At 38.9% G+C, this 21,158-nt stretch overlaps 1 protein-coding gene and 1 long non-coding RNA gene across 2 annotated transcripts; one reads left to right on the top strand and one right to left on the bottom strand.

Moving 5' to 3' along the window:
- The first annotated feature begins 11 nt into the window (after positions 1–11).
- Positions 12–6,321, top strand: LOC107326415 (uncharacterized). Its single transcript, XR_015794351.1, has 3 exons — positions 12–885; positions 1,749–1,833; positions 6,191–6,321. It is a non-coding gene; the product is annotated as an uncharacterized LOC107326415 (long non-coding RNA).
- SLC33A1 (solute carrier family 33 member 1) lies at positions 1,840–20,897 on the bottom strand. The gene is made up of 6 exons (XM_007439269.4): positions 19,676–20,897; positions 13,598–13,785; positions 11,972–12,156; positions 9,354–9,471; positions 8,548–8,763; positions 1,840–6,310 (listed from the first exon to the last, which is right to left on the bottom strand). The coding sequence occupies exons 1-6, from the start codon at positions 20,445–20,447 to the stop codon at positions 6,143–6,145; spliced, it is 1,647 nt and encodes a 548-aa protein (XP_007439331.1). The 5' UTR covers positions 20,448–20,897; the 3' UTR covers positions 1,840–6,142.
- Positions 20,898–21,158: the final 261 nt, after the last annotated feature.

The raw sequence follows: 21,158 nt of genomic DNA, 5'->3' as shown, positions 1-21,158 counted from the left end.
AGCTGCGTCTCTGCGAAAGCGTCGAAAGGCATTTTGGAGACGCTCCGCACTGAAGCCAAGTCGCAGCTGGGGGTCGGTCTTCTCTTCCGCCGTTTGGTGAAGCCGTCCTGCGTGTGGCCTGAACCCAGCTGTTGTGGCTTTTAGTAAAGCCTGGCGGGTTGCGTTTTGCATAGCACCGATCATAAGCGCGCCAGCGGCTACGCTCAGGGTAATTAAATATCTCCCAAAGCAGGACAAGGTGCTACGCTTTGTACCTATGAATCTCGGCCAGAAGGGCCTGAGAGAACATACAGTGGATGTCGCAGTCCAAAACATCTGGAGGGCGCTGGCTTGCCTCTTCCAGCCATACAGGAGAACCTCTCAAGCTCCCATGTATTAATTCCTCAGCAGGTGGAACTCGGAGGTACTTTGCGGCAACGGGGTGAAGACATTAAAGAAATGAAATCTTTAAAACTTTGTATAAATGATAAATATAATGAAGAAGACTGTAAATGAAGAAAAGGCATTGCTGGGGACAAATGAGGAAAGCGTGGTGTCATCACAAGCTCTGCCCCTTCTGTATATACATTGTGATGTTGCCTGGGCATATAAAGGGCAGCGCTTGATGTGCTGGTTCTGTGGACACCTCTGGGAAAGTGAGGGGTTGCCTTTCGTTTCTCTCTGATGGGATCTGTGCTCCTTGACAAAATGATCATGGGTCTCAAGATAGGCAAGACTGAGAAAACTGTTGTGAAGGCTCAATGCATAATTATAATACTCCTACAATTTGAACTTGTTTAAACAGAAACAAAGCTGCACCAAACCACTGCATTATTTTATCCGTGGACCAACCGCAGAGGGAGAGGAGGTGAACCAGTTTCAAGAGATTCCTTCTCTTCCATGGTTGTATGCAATATTTTGTTATTTAAGACCCAGTATTTAATCTAACTTTTTTTCCTCCTCTCTTCTTATATTCCTTCTGCATCATGACTTTTGGACTGAAAGCTTGTGAGCAGGAATTTCTTTCAATATAACCTTTTGATAGAAATCCTTTTGATTGAAAAATGGGGTGGTGAGTAAAAAAGTGGAAAATATGATATGTAAACTCATTCACTATCTTTGACCGTTGGGTACATACATTGCGGTCTACTGTTGGCAACACCCATCCAGTGGAGACTTGCCATCCTCTTATTGGAAGAGACAGGATTCTTAAGGAATATGTACTATCCCCAAGCTTGGCTTTCTGCATCTCTGCAATCTGAATATATTTTTTTCTGAGATGAGGAAGTCTGCATATGCTCCGTGATAGGTGTTTCAGGGCTGAGTACTTAGGAACTTGACACTGCATTTAATTCATGGAACAAATTAAGCTTTAGCCACAATTCCAACTTTGCTGCTAGGATTTTAACCCCAAAATTACCATCAAAGAAACATTGGAAGATTTCATAAAGCAATCAGTAGTGTTTCTGATACACATTAAACATTGGAACATGAAAAGTGCTTGAGACAACCATGGAATAGCTTGTGAATTGCAGTCAGATGAACAATAAATGTAAAACTAATGCTCAGCCCTGGACCACAAGGAAGACAGAAAGCCCCAGCCCATCCCTGCCATCTCCAGTTAAAAGGACAGGAAACAGGTGACACAAAAAATTCCTGAGTCCCTGGACAACCGCTGCTTGTTAGATAAATAGGACTATATAGATCAGAGAGCAAGTGTAAGGCAGTTTTCTGTGTTACTAAAATAACACATGGTTGTCATCTTTCAGACTGAGTCTGTCAAAGACCATCTCCTACAGAAATTGATCCATACTCTTTTTCAGAGATCTTCCACTGCATTCCATCATTTTGAAGGTAAGATCAGTAAATGACAAGATGCAGCCTTTTCAGGGATTACTTTGAACATTTCAAAGGCTGTTCCAAATTCTGGAGGAAGGCTGATCATGCTTCCCTCTAGCAATCTTTTAAAAGTTGATGGACCATTCTTTTTCAGAAGATCTGCCGATAAAATTTTATTTCTGGTTTTAATTGGCATTTTAAGTATTCAATTGCTGCCCTGTTTCTTCTACTGTTGCAATATGTTTCATAATGGTGTTTTCGGAATCTCTGGAGTTATAGCAATATATGTGTATTAAATAAATTAGTTCAAGGCAAGAACTTCCCTCTCCCCAGGTTTTTTCAAGTTTCTCTCTTTATTTTGAGGTTTTAGGAAGAACAGTTAGTTGTTGCTTCTCTTTTACATTTTTATACATTTAACTTTTCTTTAACCGTGGGAGCTTCAGAAGTATAAACTACTTTGGAAGTTCAATATTTGGAAAGAAATGTCAGGATGCAAGAAACAGGGCAAAGTATACACTGCATTTCAGTTCCAAAGCACAGCTTTCCTGTTTAGCTTATTAATACACAAACAAAAATTAAAAGTGGATCATAGCTGTATTGAAATGAGCAAAAAGAGCTTTCCAGGCTTTGTAGTGTAGCATTTTCATAAAAGCGCTTGCACCAAGAACACTGTAGTGTGGTTTCATGCTTATTAATAAGATTTAAAGCAATGAAAAGCCTTAAATACTTTAGAAAATACAGCAAACATTTTTGGTAAAATAAATTATCATGAATTTATTTTAGAAGTGAGCCATTTTTAATCTCAGTAGGCCAGTTTCTTCAAGGTGAACAGTCACTTCAAAAGTTTTTTTTAAAAAAATATGTGCTCTTTAAATGGTAATTTCTGATTTTCTGGTTCATTACACAGGAAAAACAAAAAACAAACAAACAAACAAAAAGCTCAATTAGCAATATTCCGAAATATACATTATATTGCCTTTCCACCCTATATTACAGTCATATATTTTATGACATATATATTTTCAGAGTTACTACCCATCACTAAACTGGTCATCTCTAAAATATTTTTTTAAAGATCTCTTTGAGAATGCCTTTCTTCAACAAGCATCTACAGCTTATAAAATTACATGAAAATAGATTTGATTGTACACAATTTCCCTCAAGTTTCTTTAGGCTCTTCAAAACAAGGCAATAGTATATTACCCACTACTTCTAAAGTCATGTTTGATTAAACTTTGAAGAGAGTTTATAGTTCACCATAAGACTGAGGCAGAATAAAACCGTGACATGGGTAACTAATACAAACAAACCAAAACCAAGCTTTATAAATCTTAATAATGAAAGGCAACTGAAGACAGTATGGCAGACTGCTGGTTAAGTTTCAAACAATAAAAAATTAAACTGCAATTATCAAATAACACTCTGATCTAAATTCAACATCATTCCTTACAAGTTACTCCTTTGATACAAGGTTGTTATTATTTTATGAATCTTTTAATATCATATGTTCTCTTTTTAGTGAGGTAATTGTATTTGAATGTTCGGTTCTCAAAGCTGTTACCAGGATTTTTTCATCCTGAAAACTGAAGCTATTACATGTCTGGGTTGTTGGATGTTACCACTTATTCCAATTAAGTGAGCAATTTATTTAATCAAATCTCAGTGTAAATCCATCAGAATATTTCTCAACCAATTTACTTCATTTGGAGTCTGCACAGAAATTACATTAATTAGCACAGTACTTTTTTTTCCACAGTGACTACAGATATTTAATTCTCATTTAATATTGGTTCAGGTTAATAAAACAGAAATGGGGAAAAAAATGCCTTTAACCTATGACAGTCTATAGTGGTTTTAGAGATTTTCATACCATAGAAATAGAAATATTACTCAGGTAATATCTGCAGGCCTCAGGGACATGGTTATAAATCACATCAGTGATTGGTTCCTAAAAGTAGATTTAATGTGATTCTTAAAAGAGAGGCTTATCTTAGGTTTCCCTTGGAATTTGAATATAAGCATATATGCATGTTTTTGTGTGTGTACAAAGCTTTGGAAACAGTATTTCAAAATAATTGCTTAATCTGTGTCTCAGTGGTACATATTTGGGACATACTCTGCTAGTGTAATAAAATCTAAACCAACCATACAGCATATATGAGCTGTAGGACAGGATAGTGGAGACCCATGCCATTTCTCAGAACCGGTTTATTTTAGACTAAACTGCATTTCAAAAGTGAGTTTGATGCTTATGAAAGGGAGGGTGCTGTTTGGGAAACATCACCCACAGTCTCCTTGAGCATGATTGTTTGAATCTCACCTTTTGTAATTCAGGTAATGCTCCAGATCTCATCTTCTTAGAAACTTTTAAACTTTACTACTGATTCTGAGTTTTACCTAGTTTAAATTATCCATTTATAGAATTTATTTTACATTGTCAGAGTTTTGTTTAAATGGCTAACCTTTATTTATTTTGGCACATTGTATTAACAGTAATACAGAATAGGAAAACATAAAAAGACTAATTTTATCATTTATTGTGAATACTCTGCATCCTAGCTTTTTCTAAAAGTAAGCCCTCCCCACCCCTCAAAAGGCCTAGAAACAACTAACATCTTATAATTACTGTAGTTGTGCTAATCTGTGCAGTAAGGATAAATCAAATTTAAGGAACTCCAAATCAGGTTGTAAAATATTAATGAAAATGAATTCTGACAGCACTATGAAAATGAAACTGAGAGCACTATGGATTTTTCATTCAAATTACCAAGTTTGATTGTTCATCTGACCTATATTATAATATTTAAATAATACGTCATCACTATGTCAGACCAGTATGCCAGAATTTTTATCACAAATTCTAAGGGCAATCTCAACCAAACACAAAAGGTTATCTTCCCTCTGTTGATAAGGTTAAAACTTACTCAAAGACTAACCCTATTTTTATTTTCTTGGACATATTTCCTATTCATTTTATTGGAACAGACACCCTTGTGTATGTGTGTGTTTGTGTGTTTTAAAAAAGACATTTTCTAACATAAATCTTAGAGGCTTAAAATTTATTTATACTCTGAAAAGAGCTTCAAAAGGAACAGTGTAAATCATAAAGATTCACATGGAATCAAAAATGTCAATTTCAGAAAGAATTGACTTATTGAAATAACCAATAAAACTGAGACAGTAAATATCCCTGATATGAGTATTTCAGTATTTCACCTCAGTGTTAAAAGTATGACACTCTTTTAACTTTTGAAGAAATTTTCATATGAAAGATGTATACAATACATCAAATGCTATACAGTGCCCCTTTCCATATGATATACATTATATTGTACATCATTAGGGTGCTAAAAAAAAGATTTCCTCTAATGTTCATTGCAACAATTACTTAGATTCCTGACATCAGCAGAAATGGGTATATTTTACGAGAATGACACTTAGGTTCTAAAATTTGACAGTACAGACATTTGATCACCATCTTACATTAACTTATTTCCAGAAGGCACTGAATATCCTGCTTGGTCCTATTTGGGTCCCCCACTAAAAGAAACAAAAGTATGTTCCGTTCTTCATAAATCATGTTTGGTTTTTCATGTACAAACTGTTCTCATCAATTTTGTATCTGCTCCTAATATTTTCAAAAACTTCAGTACCAATAAGTCTCTATGGCTTGGGGCTTTTTATGCCCACAATTATTAGTGCTGTAATGATGAAACTATTTCTATTAGCAAATCAACGTGTGGAGAACCAAAATCTGTACTTTAAAAGAAAAAATATTTTCACTACTATAAATATTTTTATAAATCTTTAAATTTCATAGAAGCAAGGCAAAACAAAAAAACCCGATAGAATCTGTTATCCTCATTGTTTTGACCTATTTGTAATTATGGTAAGCAATATAAAACAATAATATATATATAAACATTTTTTTCTTTCTAAGGCATTTTAACCATGTAGATTCCATGTTTAATATAAATCAAAATTATTATAAGGTCCCTTAAAGACAGCTTTTTCTTCAAAGGTAACTTTAAGGAAATAAAAGGAAGAAATGCAGCAACTGTAGTTTAGGAGAACAGTAACATAGTTTTTAAATGCTGTTTTTCTAAAGTGATTTAAAAACAACAACAACAATCTTAAGGGTAATTTTTGATAAGGAGGGCAAATTTTGTAATTGATCCATACAGGACTTGACTTTAGCTTTTGTAAAGTCATTTGGCATGTGTAAACTGACCATTTTTTAGATGTGATACTTGTTCTCTTGTATATTTGTTACATGACAAAGCTATAGCGATTTTAGCTAGTCTTTTCTGGTATTTCATTTCCATTAACTGGTTCTTCTGCATTTCCATGACGCCGGTTTCTCATCCTGCAGCCTTTTCAATCTGGGCCCAAGGAACAGCCACCAAGCAAATCCCAGTACTATGCATATTACGGATTCCACATAATAACCGTCCAGAGTAGTAACACAAGATCCACCTTCTTTTGAGCAAAGCTGCAACAGAGGAAACCAGAATGGGGGAAGCGGGGTGGTATAGGGAACAAGTGAAAAGTATATCAACTATAGATAAACAAATTGCTTTTGACAGAAATATATAATACATTAAAACATTTTTCTGAATACTGCATGACTGGTTTTCCATTCCTTTAAAGTGCATTATTTAAAAAGTGTGTAAAAAATTTATACATTATTTTTAAAAATGGGCTAAGCTGCTGAGAATATACATTGGTAATCCACAATCTTTGGCCTAATTTCAAACGTATTTGTAAAAATATATCTTGACCTACTGCATGGGGAAGAAAGGGGATAAAGAAATAGATGACCAAATAAAGTGTAAATATAATGCAGATGCAAGAGTATTTGGAGAAGACCCTGATGGTTGGAAAAACTGAAGGCAATAAAAAAAGAGCCTGGCAAAAGGCTAGATGGCTAGATAGTATTGTTGGTATCATGACCATGAGCCTGCAAAAATTCAAAAAAGCAGTTGCTGACAGATACTTCTGGCAAATTGTTGTCCATTGGGTCACAAAGAGTGACATAGTTTTTAAATCATGGTAAATAATAGCTGTATTATATTTTGCATTGGTCAGATCACACCTTGAGTACTCTGTGTAGTTCAGGGCACCATATTTTAAGAGCTCTTGAGAGAAATTAACAAACGTGTGCAAAGATGGACAACAAGGATGATCAAGATACTAGAAATTAGGTTTTGAAAGGTGAGTCTGAAGGAACTGGGCATGTTTAGCTTTGAGGAAAAAATGACTGGGAATATGGAATTATTTTTCAATTACCTCAAGGGGTATAGAATAGAAGGTCTATGTATTCATCATTTCTGAGTGCAGGACAGGGAATAACCATCTTAGGTTATAAGAACACTACCAAAGGCGGAGATGCACCTAAACAAGTATGAACAGCCAGGGATGTTTTAATCTGGGTTTCTTTACTGAACAGGAGTTTGGACTTAATGGCCTACATGACCATCATCATCATAAACCTTCATCAAGGTGTGATACAAAACATGCAAAAAACAAAACAATACTATAATTACAAATTAGTTCAATAAAATTAGACCATTACAACACTATGGTTCTATTATTTTGTCCTTCACATTAAATAGCAGAATGTTTTCAGCAGTCATACAGAAGTCATCTACAAACAATACTTTTATATTGTTTTTGATCATGTGCCATCAACTTAAGTGTTGACTCTTAGCAACCACACAAACAGACTTTCTCCAGGATGATCTTTCTGACCTGTGAAAATATTATTCTGAAGAAGCATGGATATTAGGCCAACCTAGCAGAATCTTGGCTTAATATGTTAGCTTCTTAAGCCATTAATCACAATCTTCTAGTTTGGATTAAACAGGGAATTATGAGCAATGCAAGGTGCCTGCTTTGTCAGTACCATACAGGTGCAACGCACCGTACAAACTGACTATACATAGTGTTCACTTGCATGTAAACCCATGTAATCAGGTAAATTTGTGATTGCCCAAATGCAGCTACTATGTTCTCAGTTAAGAAGAATTTTAAAAAATGGATCGCAGCCAAAGCAGAAGAATTAATACTTCTTTCAAGAGAATCCTGGAAAAGCCCTACAATTTTATTATTTTGAATTGGATACTTAGCAGAGCAAAAACATTTTAAGTGTACCAAGGAAACACAGGGTCTAGTAAGACAGAGCAAAAGTACCTCAGTGGTAAGCAGGATCAAATTCAATCTAAATACTTATATTATACAAAAAAGCCTCTAAAGGGCCTAATTTTTTTAATTTTTTTTTTTATCTGTGCTCAGTCATTACTGACTCTGCAGTGACTGCTCGGATGAGTCCTTGCAGTTTTCAAGGCAAGTGTTTCGGAAGTGGTTTGCCAGAGCCTCCTTCCTAGAGCAGAGCCCAGCTGGCGCGCGCAGGAGGCGGGGTTTCCGTTGCTTCGCGCCCTTTTCGGGCGAGTGCGGTTTCGCGTTTTACCGGCAACTGCTCCCGATTCCTTTTTTCCAAGGCGCCACCAGCATTTTTCCTCCCACTGGAGTGAGAGTACCTATTTATCTACTCACGTGAGTTTTCGACCTGTTGGGTTGACAGGAACTGGGGAGGAAACAGGAGCTCACCCTGTTTAACGCAAAGGCTGGACTCGAACCGCTGAAGCGTCAGCCATTTCTGGCCAGTGTGGAAATTCAGTATTACCATACTACCATTACAATGGAGAATCTCTTCTGTACCAAACTTACTTCTGCAGCAGCTGTAGTCCCACAGTTGTGTCCTTGAATTCCAGCACATTGCTTCACTGTAAGTGGATCCACAAGCCAAAGAGCTACTGTGGCTGGCCAGTTTCCTCCCAGATTGGACACTGTGTTAAGCAATGTCATGTATGTTCCTCCAATGAGTGGGTCACTAACTTTGGCATTGAATGCCATTATAGCAACATACATGCTGTACACAGTAACCTGGAAAATAACCATCAAGACAATACTTGATTTTTATTCAAAACATTAATATCCTGCTCTTTCTTTTAGGACTGGGATGAGAACCTTTTTTGCCCCTAAGAGTACATATAACTGAGATTCCATTGCATCTCACTCCTACCCTACTATATTTAAAAAAACAAAACAAAAACAACCTTGTATGATCCTGGTTATTAATGAGAAGCTCCACCAGGATTGTTCCAATTGCTATGGGTCACATACTCTCCAATTCAACAAAAAATTGTAATTAATGGACACATCTCCACCCAATTAGTCAATTAAAATGAAATTGCACCGTGTATTTTATTTATACACACACACACGTATGTATGCATGTACTGTATATGTCTGTGTGTATAAGCTGTGCACATTTCAAAAGTGATTCTGAGAAATGTTTTGAATCTGCAGCACTTCTGCTATTTATTAAAGCAGCCCAACATTTTTCAGGCTACTATGTGAGCCTAAAAAGAGATGCTTCCACTTTAAGTAATCCATTCATTAAAGTTCATGTACCTCTTGAAGCAATCATACATAAACTGAACTAATAATTCCACACATACATGCAACCTTACCTGATGTAAGGCGTAACTCAGCAATAATATAATATAGTAATAGATTGGAAATCCTCCTTCATACTTTACTTTGGGAGTCCACCAAAACAGGAGAGCAAATTCCAATCCAAACAGTAGCCTACAATAAAAAGGTGAGAATGTTTTTAATTGATAGTGTAATTGTTCCTGTGATATACAAACAAAAGCCACTATGATTGATCTGATTTTTACAAGTTTTAGATCCACATTATGAGTGAGAGGTAAAGTAAATTTTAATTCACTGATAAAAGGGTGCTATGTAGTATATGTGAATTGAGAAGCACCAAGACCCAGATGCACTTGGCTGAGATCAAGTAAAACATTTCTTAATAAAAGTTCATTCAACAAATCACTTAGAAGAGATGACATATGTTTTAACAGGAAACAATCCTGCTTACATGTCTTGCTTTGACAGGTTTATTCATTGTTTGCTGAGTGTTATACAGTCAGGTCCAGAAATATTGGGACATCGACACAATTCTAACATCTTTGGCTCTATACACCACCACAATGGATTTGGAATGAAACAAACACAATGTGCTTTAACTGCAGACTATCAGCTTTAATTTGAGGGTATGTACATCCAACTCAGGTGAACAGTCTAGGAATTACAACAGTTTGCATATGTGCCTCCCAGTTGTTAAGGGACCAAAAGTAATGGGACAGAATAATAATCATAAATCAAACTTTCCCTTTTTAATACTTGGTTGCAAATCTGTTGCAGTCAATCACAGCCTGAAGCCTGGAACGCCTAGACATCACCAGACGCTGGGTTTCTTCCCTGGTGATGCTCTGCCAGGCCTCTACTGCAACTGTCTTCAGTTCCTGCTTGTTCTTGGGGCATTTTCCCTTCAGTTTTGTCTTCAGCAAGTGAAATGCATGCTCAATGGGATTCAGGTCAGGTGATTGACTTGGCCATTGCATAACATTCCACTTCTGTCCCTTCAAAAACTCTTTGGTTGCTTTTGCAGTATGCTTTGGGTCATTGCCCATCTGTACTGTGAGGTGCCATCCAATGAGTTCTGCGGCATTTGGCTGAATGTGAGCAGATAATATTGCCCGAAACACTGCAGAATTCATCCTGCTGCTTTTGTCAGCAGTCACATCATCAATAAATACAAGAGAACCAGTTCCATTGGCAGCCATACATGCCCACGCCATGACACCACCACCACCATGCTTCACTGATGAGGTGGTATGCTTAGGATCATGAGCAGTTCCTTTCCTTCTCCATACTCTTCTCTTCCCATCACTCTGGTACAAGTTGATCTTGGTCTCATCTGTCCATAGGATGTTGTTCCAGAACTGTGAAGGCTTTTTTAGATGTCGTTTGGCAAACTCTAATCTGGCCTTCCTGTTTTTGAGGCTCACCAATGGTTTACATCTTGTGGTGAACCCTCTGTATTCACTCTGGTGAAGTCTTCTTTTGATTGTTGACTTTGACACACATACACCTACCTCCTGGAGAGTGTTCTTGATCTGGCCAACTGTTGTGAAGGGTGTTTTCTTCACCAGGGAAAGGATTCTTCGGTCATCCACCACAGTTGTTTTCCGTTGTCTCCCGGGTCTTTTGGTGTTGCTGAGCTCACCGGTGCGTTCCTTCTTTTTGAGAATGTTCCAAACAGTTGTTTTGGCCACGCCTAATGTTCTTGCTATCTCTCTGATGGGTTTGTTTTGTTTCTTCAGCCTAATGATGGCTTGCTTCACTGATAGGGACAGCTCTTTGGATCTCATCTTGAGAGTTGACAGCAACAGATTCCAAATGCAAATAGCACTTGAAATGAACTCTGGGCCTTTTATCTGCACATTGTAATTGGGGTACTGAGGGAATATCACACACCTGGCCATGGAACAGCTGAAAAGCCAATTGTCCCATTACTTTTGGTCCCTTAACAAGTGGGAGGCACATATGCAAACTGTTGTAATTCCTACACCGTTCACCTGAGTTGGATGTACATACCCTCAAATTACAGCTGACAGTCTGCAGTTACGCCACATTGTGTTTGTTTCATTCCACATCCATTGTGGTGGTGTATAGAGCCAAAGATGTTAGAATTGTGTCAATCTCCCAATATTTCTGGACCTGACTGTATGTGCACTAAGGATTCTGGCTTGTTAAAGAAAGAGCAAGACAAAGTCAAAAGCTTTGGTTTGTCTAACTCTGGATTGTTTAGAGAGGAATAAAGTAGAGGTTCTTGTTCTGTAAAAAACAAGGTGAGATCCCTCCTGGTTTGTTTAGCTTAGGGTTTCTCAAACTTGGGAAATGTAAGATGTGTGGTCTTCAACTCCCAGAACTCCCCAGCCGGCATAGAACCGGGTTATCCATGATGCTTATTCCTAGATAAGCCAGATTTATGTACAATTGAGGTTTGCTACTATGTGTGAACATAGTGTTGTTTCTTGGTCAGTAAAGGATGGAGGGAAATGATACACCCTTACGGAATTAACATAAGCCTCATAATCAGACAGAAAGAAACCTGTTGCCCCAGATTTGCCTGTTCCTGATGTGCACACCTGACTGCTTTTAATAAATAGAAAAATACAGTTCCACATAAAGAGGTAATGCTATATTAGCAAATTTAACAATCAAAACATTTTACCTGAATGGCATAGCCTTATAAAATGTATTCAAGGGCTTTGGCCCTGCTGTGTATTTGCTGATGATCAGGGGCAGTATGATTTGCAATGGAACCATTGGAACAGCAAGCAGAGCTAAATGTTCCTTAGGCACACCTTCTTCTACCAGTTTGAGACCTGTTACAGCATCTGCTGCTGAGAAACCAACCTGCAACATAAAATCTTGTTAATTTTCTATAAGATTATTAGTTTTAGGTTTTTCTCAAATTTGTCTTCATAACTAATTTTATAACTTGCCATTGCTTTTTTACTGGTCTGATAGTGATGTAAACCACTTTTGATTTAAATGAAACTTGAACCCAGGTTCAAGTCAATAATGTGAAAGTTATAAAAATATTCATTTGACCCAAAAAAGTCTTATTCATCCTGTTTACCATTATGCAACAAGAAATGCATGCAAACATTATGATTTTTAAGTCATTTTGTTTTCCCGCCTGAACCTATGTCCTTTTCATAAAACATGCTTTACAAACTATTCTTATTCACGTACAAACCTGGGATGAGCAGTAACACAGAAAAATTAAGCATGCATGCCTTGCTCTGTAAACTAATAATCACAAATCTTATTTAAAAAAAAAAATCATCACCAAATAGTCTTTAGGATTGTAAAAAGTCAGTGCTCCCCATACAATCATGACCTAAACACTAGAACATCCCTGTTACATCTTACACACTGTGTTTTTACACAGATTGCTGGCACAGTGGTAAGATTGCCATTTGAGTACAGGTACTCCTTGACCTACGACCATTCATTCAGCGACCGTTCAAAAATGTGATGGCACTGAACAAATGGTGATTACGACTGGGCCTCGAAGTTCCGGCTGTCCCAGCACCCCCACAGTCACATGATTGCAATCTGGACACTTGGCAACTGGTTCGCACTTACAACCAGTTGCAGTGCTCTGCAATCATGTGACTGCCATTTGCAACCTTCCCTGCTGGCTTCCCCAGAAAGTCACTCCTGCACCCCTGCACCCCTTCACGCACCCTCCCCGCACCTCTCATGCACCCCCTCACAGAGCCTCCCAGGACCTCTCACACACCTCCTCACACACTCCCCGACCCTCTCACACACCCTCCCCACACCTCCCATGTACCTTCTTGCACCCTCCCCAATCCTTACTGTGCCTCCCATGCACCCCCTCACACCCTGTCCAACCTGCGCCACATCCTCATGCACACTCCAACCTTCGCTGTGCCTCCCCCACACTCCCTCTACCACCCAGCAGAAGCCACTTACCTGCCTGCCAGCCTGGGACTTGCAACTCCCTGCCAGCTTCCCCACTGACTTTGCTTGTGGGAAGCTGGCAGGAATTTGCCCCACCTAATGACCGTGGGATTCAGTTAAGAACAGTAACTGGGACTGCAGAGATTGCTGTCGGTAAGTGATGCGGTTGCACTTTACAACCGCATCACTTGGCGACAGAAATTCTGATCCCAAATGGCATCGTAGGTCGAGTTCTATCTGTTGTCTAGTGGTCATCTGGTACATAGTGATTTAATAAGACTGACACGTAAGTCTGTAGATAAACAACACTTTGCAAAAATGGGTCAAATTCCCAGCTGGAAACTACAAATTATTTACTCACCTTTGCTGTTAAGATTAGAGCACAAAACATAAGGACAGCTGGCATTCTGACTATTGAGAAAAGCAGCTTGTATGTATCCATGATTCCTTTTGTCTCTTCTTTTGATGGTGTTTTCTTGTTTTCCTTTTTCAAAAGTGCAACCAAGGTAGTAGTTATTAAAAAAACAGCACCCCAGAAAAACAGGAAATCTGAAACGATAGATATTCATTCCACTCATAATCCAAAATTTTCATCAATGACCTTTTATTCCAGTCTTTCCTGCAGATTCTTTGAGACTTATGAAACTATAGTGGAATATATCTAAAGAAACCAGATTGGGGCAAGCCACTTTATTCTAAGCACCGAGTAAATATTAAATTACACAGATACTGTGATTAGACTTGAACCATATAAAATAATTAATATATCACCCAAATATGGACATGTGTTTTACAGAAGCTCCCTGTGTCTAACAAACTCTTTTATTCAAGGATATTATATGAGAGCCAGTTTAATGTGCCAGTTAAGGCACCAGGCTAAAAACAAAAGACTGAGAGTTCTAGTCCTGCCTTAGGTACGAAGACAGCTGAGTGACGTTGGGCCAGTCACTTTCTTTCAGCCCTAGGAAACAAGCAATGGCAAACCACTTCTAAAACCATTGCAAGAAAACTGCAGGAATTAGTCTAGTCAAATTGACTTGAAGGCACTAAATAAATAAATAATCCACTTATACTTAATTTGATATACCAAAGCAAGAAGACTGTATACTGATAGTTTAATTTTCGCAAAGAAAAAAAACCCTGTCAAAATGATTTCAGCAGGAATTGATTTCACAATGTGCAATAAAAAATAAAGATGAAGAACGAACATTTTAAAATTTCATTTAAAGATTCAGCATTTTAAGGATTTTTATTTTCAGCCACAAGAAATCCAATTACTTAATAACACTGCATCATAACAATTAATACAACTTGTAAGTTTTACCTTCTTTCGATTTAAGAAATTTTAAACAGAGACTTAAGAATTTAAAATAATATATAATTAGCAAAAAGCGAAGGAGGAGGAGAAGATTATTATTATTTTGATTTAAGAAAGTTTTAACCGGATTGGGAGACCAGAGAGATTTGGAATATTGGTTATTGTGTGATCATGCCTATGCTCCTGTACTGAGCAGAATCCATGTACCCCAAAAATAAAGAATAAAAATCAGTCTCCCAACAGAAGAACATGGGTGACCACAGTGCTTCTCTTAGTGGGTCAATTGTTTTTCTGTATTAAGTGCAGAGATATTTTGCTTTCAGAACCCTCCTACTGCTTGATAACATCCCTGGCCATCCTGTGGCTCTACGGTTTGCATATTTAAATCTGGAGATCACATTTTTGTCACCCAATACCATCTCTTTGTCCAAGGTCTGATAAGAACTTTCAGGTCCTACTACAGTTGTTGCACCTTCAGAACAATGCTAGAGCCCATGAAAAATTATCATTCTCCATCAGTTTGTGATTGCTGAAGGACACAACATCATGAACTGCATTGAGAAGATTCGACACTTTCTGCAGTAATGATAACCCACAGATGGAATCCAGTGTAAAAAAGATGTGGCTTGGGCAGTCACCTCTTAACCTACTGCATCCATTCCATCAACAGCAGATGAAGTTGAGTGGATCACCAATCTTGTACATACTGTGCTCTATAAAGGAAGACTAAGTAAAGCACCATCATCTGCCTCTTTGCAAACACAGCTATAGCTACCATGTGACTGGGTCATCCTCACAATGCAATACAATACTTCCCACAACTTTGAGAAGGAAAAAGAGGAAGAATGTACCATGCTTCCTAATTTTGATATCTGTAGTTGTAGAACAGGATTGGAGAGGGTACTGCCAATTTCATCAGTGGAATGAAGGAACACTATTCTTTTATTCTTTATTTTATTCTTTATTCTACAGTAATTCTTTGTTTAAATAAAATAGAGTATTTAAAATATTCAGAAATGTTAATTCTTCATTCCTTTATTTTTTGTTTATCCCTGCCTTATTCTTTAGTCAAAATAAAATGGTGTATGAGAGCAGAAAATCTGAAGTGGCCAAAGAACACTACGTATCTCTTTCCTGCTTTTTACTTGTATTTATGGTGAATTTTGGTTGATTTTTTAAACATTTTCTGGGCCTCTTGAATCTAACATTCCAATTTCAGCAGTTTCATTATCTGCAGTTGAATGTTGGAATGTAACCCTCATGAGTAACAAGATCCACCTATATTACAACACTACCTTTGTCTGGATTTTCTTTGATACTTGATATTTTCTTTCCTTACAAAGGAAGAGATTAATTTTCACTCTGTTGAGGTTACAATGGGTTTTTTGTTTGCTATAATTTAACACATATGCCAGCTGCACAGTAACTATAACGCAGAAGCATATGAACTGATGCAGATACATCAAAAGTAGACAGCTTTGATAAGATTAAGAAAATATGCAAATCTAGTATGATGCTTTGACAGTAGTACCCATGCAGGTTTATGTAATTCTGTATTTATGTAACTATTTCTATAACCATGAACTCTTTATATATCACTACATTTTGTCCCACTATCAAGTATGTTGTATACCACTGAACACTGTAATAACTGTGGCAGATCATGTAATTAAAATGGTCATTTGTAAAAAGTATAGCCCTAATCCTAAATTACTGTATTCCCATGGTCAAATCACTGATCACTCTATCAAAAAGACTGGGTTAGTTTGGCATGCTTTATTCATGACAGACCAATGCTGGCTCCTGTGAAGCAATGCATTTTTTTCTAAATGCTCACAGTCTGCTTAGCAATCTGTTTCAGAATTTTGCCCAGTATCAACAACAGTCTGCAGTTGTCAAACCCAGCTAGCAAAACTAAGGAAGCAAGAACAACATGGATTTCAGGCCGGCATCATTAATGCTAGCCTGGAATAAATACTGTACAGAATCTTAAAAACTGTTAAGAGTAAATTCCCACCCTCCGTTATAGTAGGCTAATTAAAAGGAAATATATTTCAAATGCTTTCTTCCCAAATCTTTCCCATCCAAACTGTGTTACCTCTTCTCAGGTAAATGAAATGCTTCGTCCCCTGGTTTCCCACAAATTCTCACACCAGTTAGCTGGAGCCTCTTTTTTTTTTCTTTTTTGAAGACAAAAACAACCCTTCCCTTCTTTGTTATGCCCATCAACCATGAAAGGGCTCTGGGATGGCATCTGTAAGTATCTTGAAAATTCTCGGATGTAATGGGTCTGGTCCTGGAGAACTGAGGTGTTCATAGTAATCAGCTGCTCACTAACCATCTCTTTTCTTGAGTTACTTTTTTTGTCAATTGTTCTGCTGAGGTAAATTTGAACATAGTTCCTCTTTGGCAGGAAGACTAAAGACAAGTCAGTCAAGGAGATCTAACCTCTCCCCATTATCTCTTACTGTCCAATACTCATCCTAACATTGGCCTGCCCCCTTCTTCCTTTTACTGATGACAGATCCAAACAAGCCCATTTTGTTGCTTTTAGTTTCCCCTGCAAACTGAAATTATTTTTGTGTTTTACCCTCTCTAACTATCTTTACCCTCTCTAACTATAGATTTTACCCTCTCTAACTATAGATATAGCTCCTTGCTGGTACACTCCTTGGTGATTCACCCATCTTCCCTTTCCTATACATCTTAACTCAGTCAAAAGCTACCTATGCTACCCATAGATTTCCTAAGCTGCCCCCTATTTTTTTCCTCATTGAAACTGAGTACTCTATTGTACTTCCAATATCTTATTTTCAAGTTGTTCCCAACCCATGTGTACTTCCTTTGACCTGACAATTTCTGCCCATGGGAACCTACCAAACACCTTCACTTTCAATCTTCTCTTGCCAGGAGTCCCTCAACCTGGAAAAGTGTCCCATTATTTAAGAATCCAAATCATTTCCATTGGCATCATCTTGTGATGGAGGACTTGGATGAGGAGGTTCAAGGACAGAAGCATTTCCTCAGCCCATAGCCTGAGCCTGGGAAAGCGAAGAGGATGAGACTGGCACCACCCTAAGGAATTTGGAGTGTTTAGTTGCAGGCTTTGGGAGTTAGAGTTAGTCTGGTGAGATTCTGTCTAGCAGGTGCAAGCTAATAAAGTAACTGAACTGTTCCAGTACTGTCTCGTGGAGTTTCTTGGGCTGAACCTGACACATCTGGATAGCCTGTTGTTTACTTTTCTTACTATTCTTCTTAGACCATACTCTCCAACAGAAATGAGAAAGAAAACATCACCTGTGCCCCAACTCCTTCATCCTCCTGCCCAGCACTTCATAATACCTCATATGTCTTCAATGTTGTTCCCACATGAATCAGAGAAAGGGATATTTCTTACTGGAAGTATCAGTGTCTTCAAAGTCGTTCCATCACATTCCAAATGTGTGCCCTGGGAAAGCAGCACACTTATCTTCAAAGACTACCCAGTTGACAGATTGCTCCTTCAAACCCTCTCAGCAGAAAGGTTGTTACCCTTCCTTCAGGACAGAGACAGGAATCCTTTGATTTGCAGAATCAAGTGTCTTCTTCCTCAGTCTCTGAGGCTTATAGCACCTGCCATTCCTCCAAGGGTCCAGAAACATCCACAGGGAAGCCCTGGAAAGTGTTCTAACAATCCAGAGCATAAAAGATTTTCCCAAGAGGCTTGGGCCTTTGTGTCACATTCCTCTATCTCCTTCTCCTCCACCTGGCATTCCTCTATTTTCTGGGAAGCTTCTTGGGCCCCTTGTCCTGCCACAGTTCATTCCTCTGTACAATTCAAAAATTCCCTACCTTGCCTGGTAGGTGGGCAAGTTTTGCCTTTTTAAGGCCAATCAACCTGGACTTCTAGGATGCATAGTTCTTGTCATCTTCAGAAAGGAAAACAAACATGGCACATCACCTGCAGGTCATGAGAGCAGTTCCCTCCAACTTCATATTACTTTGATGAACAACAAACAACAAAAGTGCTTTCCTCTGACTTCTTCAGCCAAACTCTTGTTTTCTCTCTCTCTGGATACTCATTTATCAATAAGAATTATTACTAATAAATATTTTAATAAAATTAAGTAGTACTAAGTTTTTGCGCTAACATCATGCTTGGGTTTTCAGTACCCCTCTCAAACAACCTACAGCACAGGCTTGACTTTTCTAGCCTATATTATGTGTCTGGGGTTAGATCAGTCAAACAGAACTGTGCCTTAACTTTGTGTATAACAGTTCTATGCATACCAGCTTTCATACAGTGAAGGAACAAAACTTGCTCCTCAATCCAGATATCAGCATCAAAAAGATAAGAAGATATGCTTCTGTATTCTAGAATATCAATGGGAAAATAATGTATTCTGATTGGATTAAAAACCTTCTAATCATCCATTACACCAAGTAGGCTGACCAGGACAAACTTGAACTTACTAGTTTTAAGAAAACAAGACTCCTCTTCTGAAGAACATTCTAAGAAAGCTCTAAAATTTGGGTGGCCTTTACCTGTTGAATAAACATACTCAATATATTTTACAGGTGCTGGTTTGCTTTGTTTTTCTAGGCCGTATGCATGGGAAATATTTTGCCTTTTTCACTGATATAATTTATAAGCTTAGACAAGGATAAACTAGCTTGATGTAGCTTCATAAATGACTGAAAACTCTTCAGCTATGATATAACCGATCAGAATAATCTAGATAAAATATTCAAATACAGAGATCCCATCTGGCATGAAGTGCCACATGTCAGGTCTTTCATAAAGTAACTTAATATTCTTAGTGAATATGCTAATATAGGAGCATGTGTTACATGTGCGCACTGACTTTGTATCAAGAGAATATTATTTTCAAAGCTGGATAGATATGGAAACACTGAAAACTAAATACTACTTTGTAGTTCAAGTCATCCTATAAAAAGGTCTTGTGCAAAACAGCCAGCTCCCATAGAGATACTGCTATGAGATGAGCAGCAATATAATTTGTTCAATAAATAAATGATAGGCTTGGAATGAACCTATCACCATATGTATATATGAAATCTTCCAGTTAGGAATGGACACAGACACCTTAAAAACCATAAGACACTGTATCCAACATTTACCTGAAAGTGTAACAATTCCTTTGGCTTGAGGCTGAAAGCGTAAATACTTGTTGCAGAAGGAAGCTGATTCAAGAGCCAGGAACAAGACATTTCCCAAGAAGTAGCCAGCCGTCTGACCCACAGAATTACAAGTGGACGCGTAGCCCACGTTTTCACGCGACAACATAGTCAATGCCCAGCCATCTACAGCTATGTCCTGAGTGGCTGCTAGGAACTCAAAGAGGAAGAAGGTCACAGTAAGGGCCACCACATCTGGGCTTTGGCCATCAACTTCCCCAAGCAGAGAATCCACCCGCACAGACAAGTACATCATAAAAAGACCTATGATGTATTGAGTAGGCACAAGCCAAGACTTTCGGCGACCAAAGCTCTTGAAGTACACAGCATCCACCAAGGGAGCCCAAAGCAACTTCAGACTGAAAGGCCAGAAGACAAAACTAAAGAAAGCCTGGTCCTTGTAGCTGACATTCTTGCTTTGCAGGATGAGGGGGATGCTGCCAGCAAGCCCCAAAGGAATCCCTTGCAGCACATACAGGAACAGAAGCAGCAAGATATTGCCAAACTCTGCTCTATAGTCTTGGGGAGACTCCAGAGGCTGGACATGTGGCTCCTGAAGCAGTGCCTCCCTGTCCTCTTTTCCGACCGTGTCAGCAGGGCCATCTTCATAGAAGTCCAGGGGAGCAGGCTTACTCTGCATCACATCCAGGGCGTTCTGGTAGTTGCCTGGCCGGCGATGCCGACTATTATCCTTACAGGAGATGGCTGGAGACATGTCACACACGTAATCCAGCGCTGCTTTTCTTCAGAAGGCGAGGGGACCAGTGGTCCTCCCCACAGAAGACTCTTCAGCCTAGCCTGGCGGCAGATCACAGGAGGCTCCCAGGTCGATCCGGCTGATCCCCTGCGGCGGAGAAAAAGAGTTCGGCCTCCCTCTAATTCTGCCGCCCGAGTGGGCAGGTTCCCTCACCACGAAAAGGAGCGGAGGGCCGAAAAGATACGTCTCTCTTCCCTCGGCATTGGGAAGCGATGGGCCTCTTTCCGGCGGTCTGCGAGAAGCCGACTCCGCTCGCCCGCTGCCCCGGCACAAAACTTCCTTTTCCTCCACCGGGTTTCCAAACCATTCGCTGATCCTTTGGCCAGCCTTGCTGAGTCCGACCCATAAAAGCGTCCTGCCTGGAAACACAAGCCAATGCCGGAGGAGCCGCCAAAGCAACAAAAGCTCCTCACCGCCGTGGTCTTACTCTATTGGCCGAGGGGGGATTGCGTCACGAAAATACTGCCCTATCAGAGGAAGGTCCAGGACAGGAGGCGAGGAGGAATGAATGACAGCGGCGCTTGCCGGTTAAGGAGAGCGACGTATTCAACGAAGTTGCAGTTTCGCTTCCGCTTCCCAGTTAAACTTGCGGGCAATGAATGCAAGCGCGGAGGAGAGACCGCTCTGAAGATGGGGAAAGGAATTAGAGCAGCCTTTATTTATCTTCTA

This window comes from Python bivittatus, unplaced genomic scaffold (assembly GCF_059951505.1).
Source record: "Python bivittatus isolate LINGU-HERP-01145 unplaced genomic scaffold, Pbiv_v1 ctg000980_np1212, whole genome shotgun sequence".
Taxonomy (NCBI): domain Eukaryota; kingdom Metazoa; phylum Chordata; class Lepidosauria; order Squamata; family Pythonidae; genus Python; species Python bivittatus.
This window is presented reverse-complemented; position numbering and strand designations above follow the sequence as displayed.